General features: G+C 36.8%; 1 protein-coding gene across 8 annotated transcripts in view; it reads right to left on the minus strand.

Moving 5' to 3' along the window:
* The window catches only part of LNX1 (ligand of numb-protein X 1), a 254,018-nt gene that overhangs the window by 19,520 nt on the left and 221,815 nt on the right, over positions 1-12,683 (minus strand). For all 8 annotated transcript variants that reach the window (XM_016423250.2, XM_056802619.1, XM_056802620.1 and 5 more), the window contains one exon: positions 9,247-9,387. In XM_016423250.2, coding sequence (XP_016278736.2) covers positions 9,247-9,387 — 141 coding nt within the window. The remainder of the gene's footprint in view (positions 1-9,246; positions 9,388-12,683) is intronic.

Consider the following 12,683-nt stretch of genomic DNA (forward strand, 5'->3'; position numbering starts at 1 on the left):
TTAAGTATTTTTCTATGGTTTAATGATTCATGTCCTTTCCCTCCCCTTTACCCTCCCCCCTCCTAGAGCTGACAAGCAATTCCACTGGATTCTATATGTATTATCACTCAATACCTTCATTTTTATAATAGAATAAAAATTTAAAAACCAAAACCTCTCATCCAATACCTGTATAAATGTGAACCTTAAAAATTCCCAGACCCTACTTCATAAGATTGGATTAAGACCATTCCCCATTTGGGCAGTGAACTCTACTTAGATTAGGAATGTGAGAACTCTACTTCACCTACTTAAGTCTGCCCTAGGGGAAGATAAAGTTGTAAACTCTTTTCTGAACAATGAAAAGTACTTAAACCCATACTTATAATAAGGCAAAAAGTTCTTAAGATAAGTACCTATAAAGGTCAAGCAACTTGTGAATTTACAAGGAACAAAGAGCTGAGAAACTTACTCAGAGCTTTCCTGGTGTGAATTACTCAAAAATTTACACCTTCTTAGGTGTGGACTAAGAATGGTATGTCCTTTGAAAAACGTCTACTGTGATTGGTAGATGGAAGAACTTAGGGGAGGTGACATAGGAGAAAATTCCCTATATAAGGAGATGACAGGCTCTTAAAAGAAAAACAGTATCTAAGGAGGCTGTTGGGAGAGAGCTCTGGAAACAGGCTCTTGGGACAGTCTCTGGCTGGAACTCCCTCTGAGGAGACTGTCTCTCTCAGGTCTCCCTCAGGACAGTCAGCTGGGAAAGGCTGCCTTGAAGGGTCTCTCTTGGGACTTTCTCAGGGACATTCGGATTCACATTCACATTCAGATTCAGATTCAGAACAGGCTCTTGAGAACAGTCTCTTGAAGGCAGTCTCTTGAGGACAGTCAGAAGAATCCCTCTCTGGAGAAGGATGGCTGGCTGAACTGGTGTCTATATTCTTGCTTGGACAGATCTTGTGGTGAGTGATTAAGGACTGACTGATCTCTCTCTTAAGACTCAGGTCTAGGCCACTAGGCCATGTTGGCTTAAGGCCCTTCATACTTATTCCTTTCCTACTCTTTCTCTCTTTCTTTAATTCCTCATTGTATTATTAATTAAAATCTCTATAAAACCCAGTTGACTTGGGTATATTTTCATAATTGGGAATATTTCCCTGGCGACCACCTTATATATTTGATTTAAAATAAGACACTGTCTTGGAAACATATTTTCTGAGGTCACAACTTACTCATCCACTCTTATATCTACTACAATTTATATCTTCTACTATTTTAATTGCCACAGTTTATGGCCTCAACTATTTTATTACTACATAAACAAGTGATAAATCAAATGTTTTCCTTCGGCTTTTTTACTCCCACAGTTCTTTCTCCAGATGTGGATAACATTCTTTCTCATAAGTCCCTCAGCATTGCCCTGGATCATTGCATTACTATTAGTAACAAACTCATCCCACAGTGTTTCAGTGTACAATATTGTCCTGGTTCTGCTCATTTTGCTCTGCATCAGTTCATGGAGGTCTTTCCTACTTCTATGGAAATTAAGGAGTTCATCATTCTTTATGACACAATAGTATTCTATCACCATCATATACCACAAGTTGTTCAGCCATTCACCAATTGAAGGTGTTATAAGGAAGAGAGGGTTAGAGAGAATTCTAGAATAGGAAGGGAAAGACAGTTAGGTGAGGTTAGGAGTCTTTCTCTGGTTTTGATCTGGAGAGACAGACTGCTTTTCCTTAGTGACTGATACTACCCTATCCTATCCTTTATTTCCTATCCTGTTTTGCTATCTGACTGCCCTACTTCTCTGCTACTCTGATGCCCTGCTTGCTTTGCTGATTGGTCTTATCTACACCAGTTCCTGGTGATCCTGAACCATCTGGCATCTGATTGTGAGACCATGCCTGGGTCTTTTTGGATCTAGGACCTTTCCTGGGCCCTATAAGGCTTACACAGACCCTTAAAACCAGCTAAGGAGGTTTAGTTTAATTTAGTCAAAATCAGGGACTGGGGATTTATGCAGTTAGGGAGGAATAGAGTAGGAAAATCATTCTGAAGAAACCTCTTTAAAGAGATATTAGATCCTGGATTATTAGTTAGAACAATTAGCTTTAGGTTATCCCATATCCTTCTACCTTATTCCTTTTACCATTTCTTATTTGATTGAGTGATCTGTGTGTGTCATCTTAGAGTGAGGATCTACCTGGCTGGGTTTTGTTGGCCTTCCCAAACCTGTTAATCTTATGACAGTGGCCCAAATCTATCCATCTGGTCCTATACCTAAATCACCCTCTTAACAAAGGATACCCCCTCATTTTCCAATTTTTTGCCACTACAAAAAGCATGGTTATGAATATTGTTGTATAAATATTTTTAATTATTATCTCTTTGGGGTACAAACCTAGTAATGGCATTGCTGGATCAAGGGGTATGCATTCTTTTAAACACTTTGAGCATAATTCCAAATTGCCTTCCAGAATGATTGGATCAATTCAAAACTCCACCAGCATTGTCTTAGTGTCTCAATTTTGCCACATCTCCTTCAACATTTATTATTTTCCTTTACAGTCATATTGGCCAATCTGCTAGGTGTGAAATGGTACCTCAGAGTTGTTTCATTTTGCTTTTCTCTTATCAGGAGGGATTTAGAGTACTTCTTCATGTGGTGATTAATAATTATTGATTTCAGAAGATCATTTTCTTCTGAAAACTGTCTATTCATATCCTTTGACCATTTGTCAATTAGGGAATAGCTTGATTTCTTGTATATTTGACTTAGTTCCTTATATATTTGGGAAATTAGAGCTTTATCAGAGAATTTTGTTATAAAATTTTTCCCCAGTTTGTTGCTTCCCTTCTAATTTTGGTTGCATTGATTTTGTTTGTACAAAACCTTTTAAATTTAATATAATCAAAATTATTCATTTTACATTTTACAATGTTTTCTATCTCTTGCTTGTTATTAAATTCCTTCCCCATAGATCTGAACTATGTTTGCCTAATTTATTTATGATTTCAATCTTTATAGTTGTCATTCACCCATTTTGAATTTATCTTGGTATAGGTGTAAGATATTGATCTAAACCTAATTTTTATTGTACTGTTTTCCAATTTTCCCAGTTTTTATAAAATAGTGAGTTCTTATACCTGAAGATGGGATCTTTGGGTTTATCAAACACTAGCTTCCTGAGGTCATTTTAAGATCTGGTACTGCTAGGCCCCCATCCTTTACATTTTTTTTTCATTACTTCCCTTGATATTCTTGATCCTTTGTTCTTCCATATAAATTTTGTTTAATTTTTCCTAATTCTATAAGGAAATTTTTTGGAAAAAATAAAAAAGTATTAAAAAGTTTTTTGGTAGTTTGATAGATATGGCAGATCCATTCATTCTTTATGATAGTATTTTTTTAGTTTCTGTCTGCTGCCTTTTCTTGAATATAATTTTCATTACAACATGGTCTAAAAAGTAGGCATTTAATATTTCTACTTTTCTACATTTGGATGTGAAGTTTTTATGCCCTATTATATGGTCAGTTTTTGTGAAGGTACCATGTACTATTGAGAAAAAGATGTATTCCTTTCTATTCCCATTGATCTTTTCTTTTCTTTTTATTTTATTTTTTGTCAACTACACATAAACAAAAATTTTTAACATTTGGATTAAGTTTTGTATTCCAAATTCTCTCCCTCCCTCTCTTATCCCCTATTTGAGAAGGCAAATAGCTTGATATAGATGATACATGTTCAATAATGCAAAATATCCTTTACATTTAACTTTTTTTTTCAATTTTATATAAATAAAAGATTTTAACATTTTGATACACTTTTAAAAACAAATATCTTTTTGGAGACCTAGGCAGTGAATATATTTCAGATTTCTTTTTAGGTCAAAGAAACATACATATTTATAAGAGATAGTCACAGCCTCAACATTCTGCTTGGGTCACCAAATCTCAGTGCACAGACTCGTTGATATGGAACAAAAAATATCTTTCTAAACTGGATGGTTAGTACCTTACATGGCATACTATGGCCATTTAGAAAGCCTGGACTAGAACTTAGGTAAACTCTTAAAAAACATCCAACATTTAGATGCCAGAACTGATTATTAGACTGCTGTTGGGAAAATACAATAGGCTTATTGCTTATTTTTGTCCATAGCAAGCTTTCAGAACAAAACAGGTAATCAACTGTCTGGACAGTGTAAGTGCAGCTTTAAAGATATAGATTAGATGAGTATTTTCCAAATTAATTTCTGTTGTTCACTTTAAGCCTTAAAATGCATTGCAAAAAAATTCACAAATGTTGGTCTGGGGGTACAAAAGATGACCTTAGTAACAAAGAGGGGAAAGGGCAAAAAGAAATTTTAAGTATAAAGGAAATGAAATATTTTCACACCAGAGCTTTCTGCACATTATATGTATGTGTGTCTACAGTTTTTTAATTTAACCTTTTAGCAGAAAAAAATGTTTTTAGCATTATTTCTTTTCTCTCAGAGCCTCTAAATTATGTATAGATTGATGTTCATAACCTCAACTTGGTCCTCTGTTTCTATTTGAAAACTCCACTCTAATCTTATTCACTCCTTATCTTATTCTCCATAGCAACTATTTCAAATTTTTCCTTATCTCCTCTCCACACCAACAATAACTCTATTCTCCTCCCCAACATTTATAGCAAATGATCTCACCACCTATATTATTGAGAAAGCAAAATCTATTAGACTATCAGTTATAAATTCTCTCTTGTCGCTACTCAAAATTTCCCATCATGATGGCCTATTCTTGTCCTCTTTCTTTCTGGTTACAGAAAAGGTATCCTTATGTCTCACCAAATGCTACCTCTATCAGTAGCCTTGATCCCATTGCCTCCCACTTCTATTACTCCAGTAGTCATTCTCCTCCTTTCTTTTTCACCTTCAGTATTTTACAGCACACTGACTAGGCTCACATCTCCTCAATCCTAACAAAGCCTTCCCTGGATCTCTCCCTCCTATCCAATCTGTCTTCTCCTTCACTGCTAAGTTTCTTGAAAAAGTTGTCTATAATTGATATATTCTTTTGTATTTACTCTCTAGATAATCCTTTACAATATGCCATCTGCTTCTCTACAATTCTACCCAAATATTCTAAGGTCACCACTGACCAGATCCAATGTTCTTTTCTATAGACGTCATAATCTTGTGACCTCTTTAGCATTTGATACATTTGAGAAGCCCCTTCTACTAGATCCCTTCTATTCTCTTGGTTTCAGAGATAAGAACCAAATAGTCCCAATTTTCCATCTACCTCTCTAACTATTCCTTCTATAACCATCTACTTCCTGATCTTCTGAAACAGATTTTCCATAAGGTTTTTATCATTCTCTCTTTTGACAGTCATTCTCTTGTGGCTACAACTGTTACCATTGTGTAAATGACTCCCAAAGCTCAGCCCTCTTTTCTCTTTGAGTTTTGCATCTGTATCTCCAGTTGCCTATAGGACTTTACTCCCTGTAAGTACCAACAATATTTCAAACTCAACAAACAAGTAAAAAACGGGACTTAATTTTTTTCCCCTTTAAACATAATCTTTGAGATATCTCGAGATGGGAGGTCCGGGTTTTAAATTTGGCCTGAGACACATCCTAGCTTTGTGACCTTGGGCAAGTCACTTAACCCCAGTGGCCTAGTCTTTACTGTTATTCTGCCTTGGCACAAACACATAGTATCAATTCTAAGACAAAAAGTAGGGCTTTGAAAAAAAAAAAACAGCCTTAATCTTTATTCTCATTTTGCTGTTTCTGTAGCACAAGTTTTCATCTAATCTCCCACATTAAAAACCTTGGAATTGTAAAAATTTAATTAGTTTCCAAATCCTGTTGAGTCTGTCTCCGTTTACTACTGCTACCACCATTGTAGATAACCTTTACTATTATCTGCATGGATCTCCAAATGGATTTTCCTGACTCCTCTTTCTCCGTTGGAAATAATATAGCATTTTATTTTGCAAAAATTGTCTAATATTTATGAAATATTGTGCATTCTGTATTTCTGGTTTTATTGTTTGTAAGCAGTGTTGCATAATTATTAATTTTATTTTGGAGGAATCAATGTTGATTGATGCAAAGAATGCAAAGAAAGCATTCAAGACTATAATTATTATTTTAATTGCTGATTCTTTAAGAATTAATGTAGAGGGGGCAGCTGGGTAGCTCAGTGGATTGAGAGTCAGGCCTAGAGACGGGAGGTCCTAGGTTCAAATCTGGCCTCAGACATTTCCCACCTGTATGACCCTGGGCAAGTCACTTGACCCCCATTGCCTAGCCCTTACCACTCTTCTGCCTTGGAGCCAATACCCAGTATTGACTCCAAGACGGAAGGTAAGGGTTAAAAAAAAAAAGAATTAATGTAGATCATGCAATGAAACCTTGAAGGTTGTATCACTATTGCCTCTAAAAATTTACAACCCACCAAATACCTATGAAGACATAACATAGTAGCTGGAATTATTCATCAGAAGTTCACTTTTATGAAATGACAGGTGATAAATCCCCATACTACAAATAAATACATGTACACAAATGTACTAGAACCAGACCTAAATCACAGATTGAAATGTAGTCTATAAACCACCAGAAACAACCTTAATTCATAAAAAATTAAGAATAATTTAAATAGAAACTACCATACCAAATATTATAAATTTCAAACCACATGTAGCAAAAAGCTTTCAAAGTGTAGATGGGGAATTGGGGAAGACCCATTTTATTCCCATTGTCCTATCTACTTTAATATAATTTTGGAATTGGAATTGAGGATCCTTTCAGTAAACTTAAATCCTAATCCTTTTTTTCAGCTACAGAAAACTTTACTTTTCCTTCTGTTTGGTTTGGAAATGAATTGGAAACTAAGGTGATGTCCATCAGTTGGGGAATGGCTGAACAAGTTGTGATATATGAATGTGATGCAATGCTATTGGGCTATAAGAAATGATCAAGGAGAAAGCTTCAGAAAAGCCTGAGAAGACTTGTGTTAACTGATGCAAAGTGAACAGGAGAAAATCTACACAATAATAGCAATATTGTGAAGTTAATTAACTTTGAAAGACTTGGTAACTCAGATCAATACAATGATCCACAACATTTCCAAAGGTTTCATGATGAAATATGCTACCTGCCTTCAGATAGAGAACTAACCACCTGAGAGTACATATTGAACCATATTTTTTCTTATTCTTTTTTTTCCCTGCTTTTTTCCTTGGGTGGAGAAAGTGATTATGGATAGTTGTTTTGCATAACTACTAATATTTGCAATAGGTTTTGTAAAGTAAAAGGTTATTTTGTTTACCTATAAACACTAACTCTAAAGGAATAATGTTGGGATGGCTACATGTCCCAGAACTATTTCTCTCTAAACCTCTGCAAAAATAAATTATTATAGGTTACATTTGACTAGAATGTTAAGGTTGATGAACTGCTTAACATATAATTATCTCATCTGATTGTCAAGAGTCAGAACCTGGAGCAAACTTCACCTTTGAGGCTTACTAGCCATGTGACTTTAAACAAATCATTCATCTTTTCTGAGTTTCAATTTCCTGACCTATAAAATGGAGATAATAATATCTATAGAACCTCCATCACTTGATTACTGTATGGATCAAATGAGAAAATATGCAAGGGTCTTAGAGTAGTTTTAAGCTACTGTAACCATGTAGAACTCGTTAGCTGGCAGTGTTCTCTGTCTTTCAGGTTTGGGGTTTTTTTTTCTCCTTCCCACTTCCTTTTGCTCTCCCTCTCCCTACCTTTATCAGAATTTGTCATTTCTTAATACACCAATGAAATGTCTTTTTTGCTTGGCCTTTTTCAGTATTTTTGATCACTGATGCATTTAGAAAGGTGGATTTGGATACAAACAGAAAATCAAAGCTAGGGAAGGAGCTGAAAAAAGTGAGTGATCAAAGAGTCATGCTTTCTGATTCCCCTTTGAATATAATTTTTATTTCTTTTGCTAACAAGAGACTGGATCTGTGATTACTATAGGGAATTCCCAGCTGAGGAGAATGAGAGGTTAAGTGAGTGACCTAGGATCACACAACCATGTGTCAGAACCCAAGTCTTCCTAATTCAAAAGCCACCTTTCTAATCAATATGAAACCTGCTTCTCTTTCATACCTTTATGCACACGTGCACACGCGCACGCACACACACACACACACACACACACACACACATACACCCCTTCTGTTCTTCAGCTTGTCGAAACCTTGATTTCCCTTGAAGATACAACTTGTATTTGCGCTCTGGACAAGGCTATTTCCTATCACACCTGCTGGCATCAGTAGCCAGGCAGTGTCAATGGAATATTCTTTGCTCCTCACTGACCTCTTTAGCAATCTCCTCTCTTCCTTTTGAATTCTTTCTGATATCTTCAATCTTCTTTCTCTCATTTGTTGACCTCTAGGTCACTCTTCTTCCTCACAGTAACTTCAATATCTGCCTCAGTCTTGACCCTCTCCAATACTCTTGCTTTCCAATTCCTCAGCCTCTATGTCCTTTGTCTATACTCTGCCTCAGTTTTACAGTCAACATTTAATTAAGAGCTTACTATGTCTGGGACTATGCAGAGAAACAGACATATATATATTAAGACTCTCCCCTACAAACCCCTTCTCATAACTCAACTGAATTTGCCCCAAGGGGAAAAATTCCTACTCATGGCTCTTGTTTGACTGGGCTAGACTTTGTTGCCAGAGAAGAGTTCTAATGGATATCAGAGAGGTAACATTGGTCAAATTACTAGGAAATGACAATGATGTAAAATAAAATCACAGATCAAACTACAAACTGTACTGACTGATTCATCCCAGCTCATCCCCTTAAGAAACAAAGAACAAATAAACATCACGAGTGTCATAATAATCTTCAGCCAGACAGAAAATTTCCAAAACACAAATCCCAGTCAAACCTCTTTTAAAAAAATCTTTCTAAAAGAATCTTCTCTAGGGAACACTGCATTTGATTATCTGATGGGAAAACAGGTTCGTATTGTGTCTAAGGATGAGACTTGGTTTCATTTTAATCACTGACCTTGCTCTTTTCCTACCTTGGATATAAGCTATCATATAAATAAACTTGGCATTTTCAGATTTATAATTTTAGGTTAACAGTGCCCTTCCTATGGACGATGTCCAGAGCTTTTAAAATGTTATGGTGTCAAAACAGTCCCCACTTCTGCAGCATAAACAACCAAGGCAACTCAAGACCTTGGACTCACCTTGTGAGCATTCCTCCTCTCACTATGGTGCAAGGGTGGGCTGCCATTGCTATTCCAGACTCCTTCCCACAAAATATCAGGACCAGAACCCTGCTGTCGAGTCTGCCGAGACACGATGAAGTGAACACGTCTTTCACTGGCCTGTGTGATGAGACATAAATGTAAACCCTGGTATTAATTTAAATACAACTCACACCAGAAGATGGATTGCAGAATTAAAAATCTGTAAGGGTTAAATCTGTAAGGTGGCTCAGTGTATTGAGAGCCAGGCCTAGAGATGGGAGATCCTAGGTTCAAATCTGGCCTCAGACACTTCCCCAGCTGTGTGACTCTGGGCAAGTCACTTGACCCCCATTGCCTAGCCCTTACCACTCTTCTGCCTTGGAGCTAATACACAGTATTGACTCCAAGATGGAAGGTAAGGGCTTAAAAATAAATGAATGAATGAATTAGGGTTTTGACAAAGTAAGAGAGCAGTTTTTAATAATTTAAATTTTAATGAGAATATAGTAGAGTTATAAACTAATATTATCCCTTTAAGCCAGAGAAAAGAAAAATTCTAGGATCGTTTAACAATCAACAGTTTAGTTTAATTAAAATAGAGCTAGTAAAAGAATATAGTAGAGGTGAGAAACATAGGAAAGAGGTATCTCCCAACCACCAACCTACACCACCAGCAACCAACACCCAACAACCAACTCACACCCAGCAGCCAACTTCCCCTAACTGTCAGCAACTGATTCCCTTTATAACCTTTTCCTACCTCACGTTCTGTCTTTATGGTTTCTACTTCCCATCACTTTGGGCTGGTTAATCCCTAGGCATCTCTATGATAAGAGGACCTCCAAGTCCCCTGTTAAATTAAAAAGGAATAATGCATTCCTTTTTTATAATTCCCCTGTGATCCTTTGGGAGGCTAGCCCCAAAGTTAAACATATCTAACTTTTTACTTCTAAAAATCTTCTAGTTAAAGGTGCCTATAATATTACACTAATAAAAAAATAAGGAAAAGGGGAAAAAAGAGAAAGAAAGCAAAACCAATGGTAGGTAGACACATTGACAAAAAGCCAATCAGGGAACAATCCCCTTTGGCATGAGAAATTTACATACATTAAATGCATTCAACCCCCTTCAGTTCAATCAATACTTGTCACAGTTTACTTTAGATCTTCTGATGCAGTGTAGGTTTCTTTATGGCATTTTCTTAATATAGTTCAGTTTTCTTGATTCAGGGAGTTAACAAATCTTACAATTACTCTCAAAAGATTTCAGGGGCAGATGGGTAGCTCAGTGGATTGAGAGCCAGGCCTAGAGACAGGAGGTCCTAGGTTCAAATCTGGCCTCAGACACTTCCCAGCTGTGTGACCCTGGGCAAGTCACTTGACCCCCATTGCCTAGCCCTTATCACTCCTGCCTTGGAGCCAATACACTGTATTGACTCCAAGACGGAAGGTAAGGGTTAAAAAAAAAAAAAGATTTCAAATCTTGGATTTTACAAAATACAATTCCCAATTGCAAATAATTACAAATTAAAATTACAAATAATATAATCCTGAGTCTTAGAATTTACAAAAATCATACTCTATCTAACAGATACTATATTTTTTAAAAAGTACACAATCTAAAAGATAACATAAATAAGTATACAACCAATTCTCCCCTAAGGCAAGTGTTGACCAACACTTATAACACTTTGTAACACATTTACTTATTTTAACTGTTCTCTATAGTCCTATAAGAGTATACTATTAACAATCATTTCTAAACAGAATACATGCCAGTACACATATTTAAAACAAAATACAAATTCTATAATATAAATTATAAGCTTACCCATTGACTAATGGATGTCTAAACTGATTCTATTGCAAAATTAAAAAAAAAAAAGTTAATGCTGCTATCATGTGCTTCAAGTACAAGAAAAAAACCAAATATTTAAAAAATAAAAATTTTGGAGTTCAATGTCAGTGAAAATAGTGTCCAGTCATCTCTGTAGTTTTATCTTCAATGCACATGTGACAGGATACAGTCAGTTTCGATTGGAAGGTACTCCTTTAAGTGGGAGCGATGTATCCACGAGGTATTTTCTCCAATTGTTATAGCTATTGGAGTAGTTAACAATATTTGAAATGGACCTTTCCAGGGCAGCTGAGTTGCCCCTGTGCACTGGAAACTCTATATATACTTTGCCTTCTGGGTTAAGATCATGAAGAGAAAAGTCTATAGATCCTGCTTGTACTACAGCCCCAGATTCTTGAAGTTCTCTTAATTTTATTTGTATAGGAAGCAATAGAAGTATCTTCCCCTAGCAATGATGTGTATGTAGAGAGAAAAGGCTTAGCTTGTATAGGTGGATGTCCAAAAAGCATCTCAAATAGTAAGATGTATAGATCTCCCCTGGGCCTACTTTAAAAATAAAATAGGGCTAGAGGAAAAATCTCAGGCCATTTTAAATGAGTCGAATTGCAGTTTTCCAGTCATGGTCTTAAGTTCTCTATTCATTGTTTCAACTTGGCCTGAGCTCTGGGGATGATACAGGACATGGAATTTAGGAGTTATCCCCAAACAGGAATAAATTTTTGATAAAACCAAATCAGTAAAATGAGTTCCCCTGTCTGAATCAATACATTTTGGCAGGCCAAAATGAGGTATAATTTCCTTTAAGAGCACTTTGGAGGCAGAGTCAAGATGGAGGCATAGAGGCAGCGAAAGTTCAGACCTCTGAAAGTCCTTCCTTACCGATTACAAACTAAATGCTCCTAGGGGACCGAAAATCAAACCTAACAACAGGATAGAGCCAAGGAACCCACCTGATGGACTCAACTTAAAAGGTATGCTCCCCAAAAGTCTGAATTTGAGAACATTCCGGTTTGAGGGGAAGGAAGGAGGAAGGTCCCAGGACCCCTCCCCCACCTAGAGCACTGAGCCTCCAAGCTGTAGCTGGAAGCTTTTGGTAAGGGTGCTGGTCTGAAGGGAGTACCTTGCGGGCAAAGCTGTACCAGGCACAGAGCTTCAAACACAGGTGGTGGGGAAGCAGTTGGAGAAGAAGCACAGAGCAGGCAGCCTAGTTGCAGCAGTGAAGACACTCCATATTGACCCCTCCCCTTCCTGAGGTTTTGGCCTCAGGGCACATCCAGGTCAGCAACTCAGCTGAGCTTACTCTCATCAAAGCCTTCAGAGGGCAGAGAAGCTCAAGCTTCAACACCCCTCCCCCATAGACTGCACTAAGAGATTTGCTAACTAAGCTCCAAGGGAGAAGGCTGACAGAAAAGCCCAAAACCACAGATCCAACACAATGAGAGAAGCAAGAATGCAGGCAACTACAGGGGGAAAAGAAAGAGCAAATATGAGCAAACAACAGAAAGAAAAAAAAAACAAGAAATTACAATCGACAGCTTCTACCCAGGCAATGAACAAAGAGCAAAATGCAACAGAGA

Source organism: Monodelphis domestica, chromosome 6 (genome assembly GCF_027887165.1).
Source record: "Monodelphis domestica isolate mMonDom1 chromosome 6, mMonDom1.pri, whole genome shotgun sequence".
NCBI lineage: Eukaryota > Metazoa > Chordata > Mammalia > Didelphimorphia > Didelphidae > Monodelphis > Monodelphis domestica.